Below are 15258 nucleotides of genomic sequence, written 5' to 3' on the forward strand. Positions count from 1 at the left end.
AGAGGAATGGACATTCAAAATTTGGTGTCAAAATAGTTTATAGAAAAAAAATTTAAAATAAAATAGTGTAGAGACGTGACATTGTGATTGGGGTAATCTTAGCCCTCCATTCAGAATAGACTGTTGGATAAGAGAGAGGATAAAACTTCTATGCTATAGAGGAAGCATGGAAAACTTGCCTTTTTGTTTTGATTAGGAATGTGCTTTAACTCTGGGTAGTCAAAGTGAAGAGGTGCCACAATATGACTTCTTGAGTTTCATTTCTACTTCAAGTAATAATCCATTATCTATTGAGCCACTAAAAAAAGTTATTTTTGAAATATCGGTAGGTGAGCTGGTCATGTACACCGTAAACCCAATACAATACTAGTTAAGAAGTGAGAGTTAATTCAAGTGAAAAGCCAAAAACGGCAAGGGATAGACCTAAAATAACATGATTGAAAGTAGTAAGAAGAGATATAAGACATATGACCTTACCAAGGGTACGACCCTTGATAGAACAGTATGATATAGAGCCTTTGATATAGCGGTATGAACTAACTAAGGATACGACTCTTGATAGAGCAAGATGACATACCAAGATTCATATAGCCAATCTTAAATAGTTGAAAAATAGATCTAATGATTATCATGAAATGTGTGTAGGTAGATATGAGACTCATGATATTATATCAATTCCATATGATTAGATTGGTATGAGGAGAGTCACAAGTTATACTCACAAAAAATATGTGGAGAGAGAAAGAGAGAGGTCTCTAGTAACTCCATTAGATACACAATGAATGTATGACATGGAGAATACATCATGGATGGAGACCATCAATAGAGAGAGACAAATGTTTCAAGTAACTTCAATTATATACAGATCATGGGTGTGATGAGATGGAGACAGAGAGATATTAATCGGGCAAGAGAGATTTTAATCAGGTCCCTCTTCAATTACATACATCATGGCTGGGGTAGAGAGAGAGGGGGGTACTCATTTATTAAACTTAAGCCTTAAAGAACTTTTTTAAGGTTCATAGAGTTCACACAAAGATTGGTTAAATTAGGGTTATACACTCGAATCCCCTGTTGGGAACCATACAACGTATGAAGATTTATGGAATTGCCACTGTATAAATATATATAAGTCAAGGTAAAGATGTACTGTAATTGGGCAAATTTTTAGAGGTCATTGAAACATACATTGCCCTTTCTCAGGCCATTGTGGTAGAGAGAGAGAAGTAAACACAATAGACAGTCAGAGAGAGAGAAAACGAAAGCATTCAGACCAAGGAGCCTCTGCAACTTCCTCCTCACCGCCATTGAAATAACTTTATGGGACCATCTCCAGGTATCTAACAATCACCCAACCCTTAGTTGTAACAATCTGAGTTATTTATTCTTTGTAGAAACATTCCTGCTTTTTCATGGCGTCTATAGCAACTTTTTGATTCTTTTGTGATTCTTTGAAATGGGTTTGGGCCCAAATACTAGGGTTTTCTCTTGTGTCTCGCCTGATAGAATCAGGCAATCTTGGGGTCGCCATTTTTGCTTCGGCTTGGCTTGAGGTGAAGAAGGACCAGGCAGTAATGGTGTTTTTGTTCTGATTTTTAGTTGGGGTATTGGCAAAATGAAGCATAGTTTAAAGGACCCAGACGAAGCCATGGCTTCTTCATCAGGTGGGTCTTCGCTCGATCATCCCACCATGTCTAGTAGAGTTGAGAAATCGGTCGCTAGAGGTGGGGATTATGCTGAGGAGCCCAAAGAAGGCGGCCAAGAGTCTGTAATTTTAGAGAGAACTGGAGATTACTCAGCAATCTGCAGATGGACCATAGCCCAATTCTCTAAGGTAAAAGCGAGGGCTTTATGGAGTCGATATTTTGAGGTGGGGGGCTATGATTGCAGGCTCCTGGTCTATCCTAAGGGGGATTCTCAAGCTTTACCTGGTTATCTATCAATTTATTTGCAAATTGTGGACCCTAGGGGCTCCTCCTCTTCTAAATGGGATTGCTTCGCCAGCTATAAGCTCTGTGTTCTTAACCAGAGAGATGAGACTAAATCGATACAGCGAGACTCATGGCATCGGTTTTCTAGCAAGAAGAAGTCCCATGGTTGGTGTGATTTCACCCCAAGCTCGTCAATTTTGGACCCAAAAGCAGGTTTCTTATTGAATGATTCAGTTATTATAACAGTCGATATATTGGTCTTGAATGAATCAGTTTTTTTCTCCAGAGACAATGAATTGCAGCCTGGTATTGCCCCCTTACCTGACGTTCTTAGTGGGAAGTTCACTTGGAAAGTCCACAATTTCTCTCTCTTCAAAGAGATGATAAAAACCCAAAAGATAATGAGCCCAGTTTTCCCTGCCGGTGAGTGTAATTTGCGACTAAGTGTCTATCAGTCTTCTGTTAATGGGGTCGAGTATTTGTCAATGTGCTTGGAGAGTAAGGACACAGAGAAATCGGTTCTTCCCGATAGGTCTTGCTGGTGCCTTTTTAGGATGTCAGTTTTGAATCAAAAGGTGGGAGGGAATCATATGCATAGGGATTCTTATGGTCGGTTTGCTGCTGATAATAAGAGTGGAGATAATACAAGTTTGGGTTGGAATGATTATATGAAGATGTCGGATTTTATGGCTCTTGAAGGGGGTTATCTTTTGGATGATACTGCTGTATTTAGTGCTTCATTTCATGTAATTAAGGAATTGAGCAACTTCACCAAGAATCCAGGGCTCATTGGGGTGAGGGCTAATGCAAGGAAATCAGATGGGCACCTTGGAAAGTTCACTTGGAGGATAGAAAATTTCACAAGGTTGAAGGATCTTCTTAAGAAAAGGAAGATTACAGGGCTTTGCGTCAAAAGCAGGCGGTTTCAGGTTGGGAACAGAGACTGCCGGTTGATTGTTTATCCAAGAGGTAAGCCAAAATGTTCTTCGTGATAATGCTCGTAATTTGAGTTGCCATTCATTGACTTTGATATTGAGTTATGAAAAAAAAATGATTTTGAGTCACAAACTCACAAATTTATCATGCAATTAGTGTCTCTTGAATAAACAATATTTCTATGTTTATGTCTCCTCTTAGCTAGTTATGTTTTCCATCTGGTTGTCCTTGATATCGCTAGTGGCTTAAAGTTCAATCTATAGAAGGAGTTCTTGTAACTGTCTATGCCTTGCATAATTTATGCTAATTGGATTTTTGAGAGCTTATACAAGTGGCTTTACTTAAGGCAATATTGCTTCTCTGTATGGATGTATTTTGGCTTGGGAATATGTACCGCCTTAATTTCTGTTGATCCTCTGTGTTCGTGTAAAGTTCTAGTTTCTTAATGACTACTTTTAAAGTACGAAATGGTTACTATACCTAATGAACTGGTGGAATAAGAAGACCCATTTGGGTATGTTCTCATTCTGTTATTGTAATTTTCTTTATTAGGAGCTATTAGTTGTCACAGGTGATGGCTACAGTTTTGACATTGTCATTGTGTACTGAACCTTTCTGATTGTTAAAAAGAAGCTTCTGTTCATGCAACATTTCTTATCAATGATTATATAATACTCATCCTTTTAAATGTATACATGTCCACTTATATTAGTCAGGTTATGTATTTACATGTTCATTGAATTAGGTAGTAATGATGTGGGCCTCTTGTTCTTTATCGATCAAGAAAAGATTGATGTCTGTGGTATTAGCGATGGAATTTAATAGAATTTGTACCTTTCCTTGTAAAAAAAAGTTCAGTAAGAAAATGATATGGCTTTCTTCATTTGGTGAAATCAGGGCAATCTCAACCACCTTGCCATCTCTCAGTATTTCTTGAAGTCACAGATCCTCGAAACACCGCTGCAGATTGGAGTTGCTTTGTGAGCCATCGCCTATCCGTTGTGAACCAAAGAATGGAGGAGAAATCAGTTACCAAGGAGTCACAAAATCGTTATTCCAAAGCTGCCAAGGATTGGGGTTGGCGCGAATTTGTGACCCTTACTAGCCTCTTTGATCAAGACTCTGGGTTTCTTGTGATGGACACCGTTGTATTCTCTGCTGAGGTTCTTATCTTAAAGGAAACATCTACTTTGCAAGAAGCTGGGGATTATGAAAATGATTTGAACAGTATAGGTTCCAATTCTGGATCGGTTGCACAAAGGGGGACTTTCACTTGGAAGGTAGAGAACTTTTTGTCCTTCAAGGAGATCATGGAAACCCGGAAGATCTTCAGCAAATTCTTTCAAGCGGGTGGTTGTGAGCTTCGTATAGGTTTGTGATTTTAGTTGCATCGTTACTATTGCTTCCATGAATGCAACATTAGATTTATTTATGTTTAGACGAGTATATTTTAATACAACACGCTATAGAACACCATTGTTCATTTGGGTTATGACTGCCCAATGAAATGATAGATGGTGATGGAGTGTGTTCCCCCCACCCCAAGAATAGGACACGATCTCAATGGTGGATTCCAATCTCTTCACCACTATCATCATTTCATCAGTGTGTTCATTGACTATGTTTTTCCATGGTCCATTGGATTATAGTAATACTTTCCCTTTTGTTTATCTATTTGATGCCTAGTTTACCTTTCTTTGAAAGAAACATGGTTACATGGGTTCTTTATATATTAAAAAAAAGGTTACTTTTTGACTGATATACTGTGAGGCTAAATACAGGGGTATATGAGTCTTTTGATACTCTTTGTATATACTTGGAGAGCGACCAGTCAGCTGGGTCCGATCCCGACAAGAATTTTTGGGTCAGGTATCGGATGGCAGTTGTTAACCAGAAGAACCCCTCGAAGACTGTGTGGAAAGAGTCCTCTATATGCACCAAGACTTGGAATAATTCTGTTCTCCAATTTATGAAGGTTTCTGACATGCTAGAGCAAGATGCTGGTTTTCTTGTGCGTGATACTGTGGTCTTTGTTTGTGAAATCATGGATTGCTGTCCATGGTTAGAGTTTTCAGATCTTGAGGTATGTTAAGGCATTTTTTTTAATGGTCTCTGTCCATTTCTTGTGTATGTATATGTATAATAGTTTGAATTAAAATTGCACTTGGTTTTATCAATCTGACTCCTATCTGAACATATGTGGCTACTATACTACACATTTACTTTCATTAGACATGGTTGGGTGAATAGAAATGATCTATTTTCTTGAATGGACAGATATCTGTTAATGCAGCTATAATACATCTTCTTAATGGTTTATGCTTTTCCTTCTGTTTCAGATATCCATCTTGCCGATGGAAATGGCTTTTTTTATATCTTTTGTAAGGGGGATAATGGTGCATTTGTATTTTTGATATGTTGATCTTCTTATAAAGCTGTTTAGGATTTGAAGTAACACTTAAAATGTTAACAAGTCAAGGCATAACCCCTTGTACACACTGTCTAACAGGGACTTTAAATTGGTTTAGGCGATCCATATTGCACTTCGATGTCCTTGAGCATGTATTGTTTATTACTTTAATTTTTGAAAAGCTTATACTTGTTTTTGTTAGAGCTTTAGCTTAAAAAGAATGTGATCTGTCTTCTTTTGGTGAAGAGCTACTTGGAACTGATCTGTTGCTTCACTTACTTCATTCAGTCTGTCCATATTGAAATCAAGATATTGTTTTATCAGTATACCCGGTCAAGTACTAGATATATTCAAGGTTGTATTTTGGTTACCTAGTGCCAAGTTTGACTTCATGGGTTCTATGCTCGATATACTGAATGTTCTCAATGTTTTAGTGCTACTAGGGTATAGATGCATCTATATCTTGGAAATTCTAACAGTTATTGGAACCAATGATTGGTTGTCCATGTTGTTATAGACTTCTCCTAGGTGTCTCCTATGTGACAACGGTCTGCCAAAAAAAAAAAAGTTAGTGTTCCATCTCTTTGAGGACTGGGTTTCTAGGTGGATTAAGTTTTTCTTACACCAGAACAGACATATATTTATGTATTACTTTTGTGTAACGTTTACCTACTACTAATATGTGTATCAATGCACAAGCATTCAAACTTAAGGTATTTACCATTCATGTATTACAGACTGTGTCTAAACTGATTTACATTTATTCATCTTCATCTATATAATTGCAAAATACTGTGTACATTACTATGTATATACAACACTTATTCATGTGTTTATATATTTCCTATTGAGTTAATCTCCTCTTAGTAATAAGTTCTTTCCCTTTCCCCATCCTTAATGCTCATTGTTTCTGTTGTTCTCTTATTATTTTAATGGTTCCTATTTAGCCTTATCTCACCATACAGCAGGACGAGTTATTGAATGACTCATCTTGATAGTGCTTCTAGACTAGCAAAGGCCACACAAAGGGCCCAAAATTATGGTATCAAAATTGGAAATTTAAGATAACTGAAAATTCAAGATTTTGAAAAACAGCATGCAGAAACTTATTTCTGTCCCAAAAGGTGCGATACATGGTATGTAATAATAATATAAGATAGTTTCAATCGAAACAAGGATATTTGGGTCATTTCAGTAACTTTATGTCATTTAACTTGGATATTCTAAAAAAGCAGAAATATGACTTGTGCCAGTCAACAAAAGGAAAGTACTTGAGTTGTACTGATTTTTGAGTTTACGAAACCATGGACAGAAATATTCAGTTACCACATGGAATGTGTCTGCCATATTAGATTACATATATATTTTAGGGACATTGGGGAACCTTGTTCTTTTTCCTTCTAGTCATAACAGGTAAATATGAAATGTATTACTAATTTATAATATGGAAAAGAGTTTATACAGGGAACTTGAACTCTGATTCCATGGCCGGCAAAGAAGAGATGTCCAAAAGAACCAATAATTACTGTATAATAACATTTGGTGCATTAGAGAAGTGTTGTTGCCAGGAAGTTCTTGTTAGGTGTAAACATTGTGCAAAAGTTACTCCAAAAGGGCATCATATGTGGAATAATCTTATAACTGATGTGCTGAAATTTAGGCATGCAAGATCATAACACAATGAATAATGGAAGCTTTGCTTTTATTGAAGAAAGGGGGTGTAATAAAATATACAAAAGAAGCCTTATGCTTATTGCATTGCCTACTCCCATCGTCTGCCTTTCTAAATCATAATAAAATAGAGAATGTAAATTTCTTGTTTATTTAACTATCTACTTGAATCCCATTTTGTCCATTTTTGGATCATAATAACATGTGTAATGTAAGTTCACGTGGATTGAATATCTATCTATTCCAAACCGATGATGTCCCCATCTGTGTCTTCCTTTCTCTGTTAATATGGACCACGAAGACCTATAAATCTAGCAGAACCTGCATCTTTTTCATCTCTCCTCCCATGCTTAAAGTCGGTTGTTACTTTTGGCCAGGTAATGGCTTCAGATGATGATAGGGATGCATTGTCAACAGATCCAGATGAGCTTATTGATTCAGATGAAAGCGAAGGGGCAAGTGGAGATGAGGAGGATGTTTTTCGTAACCTTCTTGCAAGGGCGGGGTTCCACCTCACCTATGGAGACAACCCACCTCTTCTTTTAGACCCTTCACAACTTCAGGTCACTCTAAGAGAGAAGCTTTTAATGGATGCTGGTGCAATTGCTGCTTTCCTAACTGGTCTCCGAATTTATCTAGATGACCCAGCTAAAGTGAGGCGTTTGCTTCTTCCTACTAAGTTATCAAGCTCTAATGGTGGGAAGAAAGGTGCCAACAAAAACGAGTCTTCACCAAGCCTCATAAATTTGTTAATGGGGGTTAAAGTATTGCAGCAGGCAATCATTGACTTGCTCCTTGACATCATGGTAGAGTATTGTAGGCCCTCAGAAGGAAGAAAGGATGATGACAGTTCTCACTCTAGGACCAGTGGGTTTCCAAATGATAAGGTTTCTTCGGAATCTCGAGAGAGAAATGGGGAAGGAAGAAAGGGAGAGGATGGTTCTCATGTAAGGTCCAGTGGTACTCCAAACGAAAAGATTTCTTCGGAATTCAGAGACAGAACTGGAGAAGGAAGAAAGGGTGAAGATGGTTCTCAAGTGAGGTCCACTGGTGTTCCAAATGATAAGATCGCTTCAGAGTCCAGAGAGAGAAATGGGATTTTGGAGCCTCTTGCCAAGCCTTTGGATCAAAGGCTTGATGATGGAAGCTGCAATGCGCAGGCAGTGCAGAGCTCTGATTTGATAATGGCTGAGACAGTTGGTGAGGTAGTTCCAGGTCAGCCTGCTACCCCTCCTAAAGTAACTGCTGAAGATCATTTGTCAGCAGATAATCTCAGCCATACTGCCAAGGTAGTTTTACATGTTTATTTATGAATTTTGTAGAGGTAGTTATGATGGAATGGATCATTATGACTTGTTACTTTGTAGTTTGTATAATCACTAATGTTTGTCAAATTTTTAAGTCATAGATTTCGGACTTGAATTTGGTGGAAATTCATTTTGAACAAAGTTATTTTTTTGATTTAATATAAGGGAAATGGCAGAAATTTAAATTTTAAATTGAATATAGGTTGAACCTTCTAAATTCAACTGATTTGAAACATGAAGAAATGGGAAAATTTCGGATTCATAAAATTTTCTGAATCCCCAAAATTCATCTGATTTAGAATATGAAAAATGGCCAGATTCCGGATTTCAAAATTTCTGTGATGCCCAAAGTTCAACTGATTTAGAATGTTTCAGTAGAAAGTTCTGTCTCAGTTTTGGGCAACGGCTGATATTTAAAATCAAAGTTCTTTCTTACACTCTTTTTCAGTTCCACTACACTCTTGTTGCACTGATATGTCGAATTATTATTTATCCTAGGCAAAGTGGCCCGATCAAACTGAGGAGCTCTTGGGGTTAATTGTGAATTCTCTGAGGGCTCTGGATTGTGCTGTTCCTCAAGGATGCCCAGAGCCTCGACGAAGTCCTCACTCAGCACAGAAAATAGCCCTTGTTCTTGACAGGGCTCCAAAACACCTCCAGCCTGACCTAATTACGTTGGTGCCTAAGTTAGTGGATCATTCTGAGCATCCACTTGCTGCTTGTGCATTACTGGATCGACTTCAAAAACCGGTTGTGGAGCTCCCTTTGTTGCTTCCAGTAAGATTGAATAACTACTTGCACTCTTTATGGTATTTATTGCTTTGTTTGGTGTGTGCGGATGCGATGCACAGAGAGAGACACTCTTTATGGTATTTATTTGCTTTGTTTGGTGTGTGCGGATGCGATGCAGAGAGAGAGAGAGAGAGAGAGAGAGAGAGAGAGAGAGAAGCATTAACATTATATTTTTGTACTTCTAAAACAGACCCTCTCGAAGAGTATGCACACCAGATTTTTTGTTATTTTTTCTAATTTTCATTTTGCAGGTTCTTAGTTCTCTTAGTCAACTGGAGCTCAGCAAGGAGATGTGGGAGCAAGTATTGTTTCAATCTTTTAAGTTATTAACAAGCTTCAACGATGAACCACTTGCTGCAACCATCACCTTTGTTTTCAAAGCTGCTTCCAAATGTCAGCTTCTACCTCATGCGGTAAGGCCTTGTTTGCCAGTCATAACCAAACCCATTTGAACTTTTTATAGTTAGGCTGTTCCATTAATGGGAAAGCAGTGCTTTGAAACTCAGTGAGTCCAACTCGGACTTGCCTGAGTTACTCCGACGTGGCAGGGTGCTGAATCCCGTTGAAAAACCTTGGATCCAGCAAAGTCTCACTGGTTCCCGAGGTTATCATATTTATTTTCATAGACTAGGACAGTTCTTGTTGAGAGTGAGCGATGTCAGACCAGCTGCCTCGGGCTCTGCCAGTTCCATGACCAAGTCGAAAATTTCAATCACTTCCAAAAACTACACTATAATACATGGACCATGGTTCTCCATAGTCCATTGCTTCCATCGGGGCACTATCCCATGAAGTGTACACTGAAGGAAAGTGTGGGACTACCTCGATGCAGGTTCCCTCAATTATCTCTGTCACCCTCCATTGTCCCATTGGATGGTGGTGGCCCAGCAGTCTATTTTAGTAGTCTATTTGACTAGCCAGTAGTTTGGATGAACCATTTATTTACGAATAATTATGTTCTTTTACCTGCCCATTGCTCAGTAAATTTGACAATGTTTGGTCAGCATTGCTCTTCATGGTGAATGCAGTTTCTCCTGCCTACTTGTTAGGAAATTGTCATAAAATTGTCTCGCATATGACCCTGTTTACAAATAAACTATTCATTAGTACTTGATAGTATGCTTTCATGCTTTCCCTTATCTTCACTTTTGAGTTACTGGGCATGCTCTTACTGTTCTTTCACTGCTTTTGTAGGTCAGAGCTATTCGTGCTAGATTGAGAAGTTTGGGACTTGGGGTTTCTCCTTCTGTGCTGACCGTTTTAAGGAAAGCAGCAACTACTCAGCCTGACACAGCCGAAGCCTTTCTAAGGGACATAGGGTCAGAGAGTGATCGTTTTGCCAAAGATTTGACCACTCAAAGTGGGCTCTCTGATGGTGAATATGGGTTTGGTACCCAACGATTGCATGATGATATGGGCCTATGTTGCCACGTGGCTGATGTAGATATTCTTATAGAGATGTTGTCTATTCCTTCCCTTGTTATAGAAGCATCCCAAGTCTGCGAGAGAGCCATAGCGAAAGGTGTCTTTGATGACCAAACGATGCTTTTAGTCTTGGAAAGGCGACATTCCATAAGGCTCATGATGATGAGTTCTCGACGTTTAGAGAGCACCACTCAAGATAAAGAAACAGGTATATCAGATGGTGCAAAGAGCCAACCATTGTGGGAGGAAGATGATGATTTCGCCCCTGTTCTTGGCCTTGCTGAGGCTTTGGCTCCCTCTAGAGACTCTAGAGTGATGTGCTTTGTTAGGGGCTTATATGGTATAATGTTCAGGCTGTACAGTGATGAGGGTTGTCGAGAGAGATTATTAAGGGGCCTTGTGGAGAGAGCAGCTAGTAGTGCAAATAGTTGTCAAGATGTAGACTTGGACATGGAGATTTTGGTATACCTTGTTCGGGAGAATGAGATGACAGCAAGAACGGTGCTAAATATGATGAGAGAGGTGGCGGAGCTTGCAAGTGCAGATCGTGCATCTCTTTGGCATCAGTTGTGTGCCACTGAAGAGGAAATTATTCGTGCCCGTGAAGAAATGAGAACTGAACTATCGAATCTTCTCAAAGACAAGGTCTCTTTAACTCAAAGGCTAAACGAATCGGAGGTTCTGAATACTCGCCTTAAGGTTCTCTCTCTCTCTCTCTCTCTTTCTGTGTGGATGCTATCTCTATCTTTCATTTCCTTTGTGTTATCATTAGTGGCTAGAGACTGTATTCAACTGGTTTTCCTTCATTGGTTTGCAGTCTGAAATGAAAGCTGAACAGGATTGTTTTGGCCGTGAAAAGAAGGACCTTTGTGAGCAATTCCAGGAAGTCGAAAATCAGCTTGAGTGGGTTAGAGTGGAACGATTAGAGGAGGTTTCTAAGCTCTCTGCTGATAAGAAGTCCTTGCAGGAACGTCTTCATGATGCAGAGACGCAACTTTCACAGTTGAAGTCTCGGAAAAGAGATGAGTTGAAGGTAGTGTGCATATGCTCCTAAGAAGTTAATTACATTCTTTTAAGTCTTCTATTTTACAAGGTTCAAGGAAGTTTCCCTTCTTACTAATAAAGAAGCAAGCAGAGATTGTGGGTAGCCTATATTTTGGGCGGAACCCGTGTGTGGGTATCCTGTCCTCCTCCTTACTTTCCCTTTGTACTCACTTTTAGCTTAATAGAGTTAACATATTAAAAGAAAAAGGAGGCAAGTAGAGACTAGGATAGCAACTGAGGGTTTAGGAAGCAACTATTGGTTTTTTATAATGACGAAACTTTCATTAATAAGAAAAGGTAAAGCTTCAGTAACATTTCAAGATAGCATCTGTGATCAATTCCCATCAGCAATTGTAAGATATCTGCAGACCACCCCATCAATAGCAAGGGATTAGTGAGACTTTGGTTTCTCATGTTGGTTGGCTGAGCCATGTATTAGTGTGGGTGGGGACATTATGATATGTAAGTTGACTATTTCTCTTTTCAAAAATATGATATGTATGATGATCATATGATATATGATGATCATATTATATGTATAAGTCGACTATTTCTCTTAAAATATATGATATGTATGATGACAAAATCTTGTTCTTCACCCCGCGTTCCTAATCATCTGAATTAAATATTCACATATGGTGAGGGTCTATCATCCCGCTCTATGCAACTTCTCTCTCTCTCCCCCTTTCCCTCTTCCTCTGTCCCTCCCTCCCTCCCTCAAGTATTTCAAAGGAAGTTATGAGTACCTTTAATCTCTTTCGAGTATTTAAAGTAAAGTTTAAGTACTTTTAAGGGCATCCACGGTGTGATCCTAGTGATGATGGACTGTGGAGATTACCTATAGTGGAGCACACAGGGACATTAACATAGCTACAGATAATCTGTACTCTGTACCATATGGAACAAATAGTGGATTCCACCCTCCCTACCCATCATATACCTTACTCCGATTACAGTATATACTTTTATTATTCTATTTTTTAGTTTTGCTGATGTTGGCATCATAATCTAGTCATTGTGTTTTTTATGGCACATTAGAAATTTCTTATGAGCTAATTTGGTTCTTTATGGGAATGCAGAGAGTAATGAAGGAGAAAAATGTACTGGCTGAGCGGCTGAAGAATGCAGAAGCTGCAAGAAAAAGGTTCGATGAAGAATTGAAGCGCTTTGCAACTGAAACAGTAACGCGAGAGGAAGTGAGGCAGTCATTGGAGGATGAAGTTCGACGCTTAACACAAACGGTTGGCCAAACTGAAGGGGGTTTGAGGGAGAAGGAAAAGCAAGTTGCCCAGTGTGAAGAGTACATAAACAACATAGAATCAAAACTACAAACTTGCGAGGTTCTTGTTGTTCCCCTTCTATTTACTTATTTCATTTCTAATGATTTTTTAACAAATTATATTGAATTTCTATTCAGATGGTAAGTGCTTTTCTTTTCGTTGTGTTTACAATTTAGTTTTACTGCACCTCTGAAATGCACTCTCATGCACTTGGTGATGCTAGTTATCTACCTAGACTATTTGTAGTTTTTTTTTGATAATGTACCTGGACTATTTGTAGTTAATGTAACTAATTTTCCCCTTTAGGTTTCTTTCAGCTGCTTAATGGTTTTTGTGTTTCTAGACCCTTTCTCTTCTATCAGAAAGCAATCTGATCATAATTGAAGCTTTGTTTAATGTACGACATGCCCTGGCTAGTGGAGAAGGTACATGCTGAAAATGGTCTAACTTAAGAATTATATATGAGTTGAACAAGCTTTGAAGGGCTTACATTTTTCTTTTATGACTAACATGTCACTCATTAGGTCAAGCCATAGAAGAGATATTTTTTCACATCAAGTTCTCCCCAATAGTACAAACATACAGATACGCTTATAACAATGGAGAAATAAGCAAAAAAAGAAATAAAAAAAGAAACCCAGAAATGAAAAGATTTACATCAAGTTTTACTCGAAAGAGCACAATTTATATAAACAAAACGAAGAAATGATATAATGAACACCAAATAGAAACCAAGACATGATAGGGATAAGATTATCCTGAAGGAATGTATCCCCCTAACGATAGAAATGTTAAACCATCTCTTCCTGACCCACTGATCTGCAACACTTCTGGCTTCTTTGAGGACTCGAGAGGAAGAAACCTCAACTGATTGATAAAGTTGGATCTCCTGCATTAAGGTCAGCAAATTTCTGGGGCTGAGTTCTATTGGATCCACTATGATATTAGGTGAATCGCCCACCTGGTGATGGGCCTAGGAACTTATTACTTGTTGCTCAATCCTATCATCTGATGTGTACTTTTTTATCAAGGCATTGGTCCTTAATTTTAACGGCTATTAACTCGTGTGTGCATGCATTTCAAATATTTAGACATATCATTGACAATTGGTATCATTCAACGTACCCAAATGGAAGCCAAGCATTTTGTGGTTTAAAAATGCTGAATCTCATCTATCATCATTTATGAGGACTATTTGGAGTAAACACCTTGGCTCAGACAGGACATTTAGTTCATATATTGAGGTGTGGACTATATCGGGGTGGAAGCTAAACTTCTTTATTGGGCTTAGAATATTAATGGTTAACCATGTGGGGATGCGTTTCAAATATTTAGACATCATTTTCTTTTTAGGCGGCCTTTGCATTTAGAACAACGACACTCTTTAGATGTGTGTTGTTGGCCCAACAAGAAAGTTGGTTTTCTATGACACAAGCAACAAACTCGAGGTTACAGAGTTGGTGAGCTCTATGGTGGATATATCCTTTAGTTGTTGGGAGCAAGAGATGGGAAGGTTTATCATCCTTGCCCAGAGTTCCCTACCTCGGGAGCACATGGGATAGCTCTTCTGGGAGTAGTAGCACCCTAGGAGCGCCCCCAGCATGCATACAAAACATGCACAAACGTGTGTGTGTGTCTATATATGGAACGGGGTGAAATTATTAAAAATTTAAAAACCAAATGATTCATTTTTCAATATTATATACACCTGCACCATGAACGTTTTATAGCCAGAGTTCCAAGGAAAAAAATAATTGAGATTGTAGGTTCATGACCAGAAAGGACTAAAATCCTTAAACCACTATAGTCTCTTGATGGTTTTCATGAAACTTTGAGATCTATCTCCAATCTCCTAATATGAGGCATATAATCAACATATGGATATAAATGCACAAGCACACTAACTATGGTATAGTGATTTAGTGACTATTATCTTTATGATAGATAATTTATCTAATCATGTAGCTGATTATATATATATATATATATATATATATATATATATATATATATATATATATATATATATATATATATATATATATATACAAGTAATGACACTGTGAGACCCTCCAACACCCATATGAGTAAGACCCCAATGGATCACCATTAAATTTTGACACAGACCTCTAGAAAAGTTATCACATGGGTGTGGGACTTGGGTGAATGGGTTTATTGATAACTTTTTTGGAGATCTGTGTCAAAATTTAATGGTGATCTTTTGGGTCCTACTCACATGGGTGTAGGAGGGTTTCATAGTATCATTACTCGTATATATATATATATATATATATATATATATATATATATATATATATATATGTATATAGATATATATATGGGAAAAGTTTATATAGAGTTGAGGCTCTAAATAATCAAATTCGAGCCTATCTCAAAAATTTCACTAGAAGAGGTTGTTTTGATGCCCAAATATCTTAAAATTGATCATCTCGACGTCAAGA

At 38.1% G+C, this 15258-nt stretch overlaps 1 protein-coding gene across 1 annotated transcript in view; it reads left to right on the plus strand.

Moving 5' to 3' along the window:
* Positions 1 to 883: 883 nt before the first annotated feature.
* The window catches only part of LOC18446935 (TRAF-like family protein), a 58140-nt gene continuing 43765 nt past the window's right edge, over positions 884 to 15258 (plus strand). Inside the window, exons 1-10 of the mRNA XM_011629722.3 lie at positions 884 to 1336; positions 1480 to 2900; positions 3765 to 4238; positions 4649 to 4950; positions 7326 to 8237; positions 8754 to 9032; positions 9299 to 9460; positions 10242 to 11171; positions 11290 to 11505; positions 12596 to 12856. Coding sequence (XP_011628024.2) covers positions 1616 to 2900; positions 3765 to 4238; positions 4649 to 4950; positions 7326 to 8237; positions 8754 to 9032; positions 9299 to 9460; positions 10242 to 11171; positions 11290 to 11505; positions 12596 to 12856 — 4821 coding nt within the window. The 5' untranslated portion in view covers positions 884 to 1336; positions 1480 to 1615. The remainder of the gene's footprint in view (positions 1337 to 1479; positions 2901 to 3764; positions 4239 to 4648; positions 4951 to 7325; positions 8238 to 8753; positions 9033 to 9298; positions 9461 to 10241; positions 11172 to 11289; positions 11506 to 12595; positions 12857 to 15258) is intronic.

Source organism: Amborella trichopoda, chromosome 12 (genome assembly GCF_054954075.1).
Source record: "Amborella trichopoda isolate Santa Cruz 75 chromosome 12, AtrichopodaSantaCruz75HAP2 v2.0, whole genome shotgun sequence".
NCBI lineage: Eukaryota > Viridiplantae > Streptophyta > Magnoliopsida > Amborellales > Amborellaceae > Amborella > Amborella trichopoda.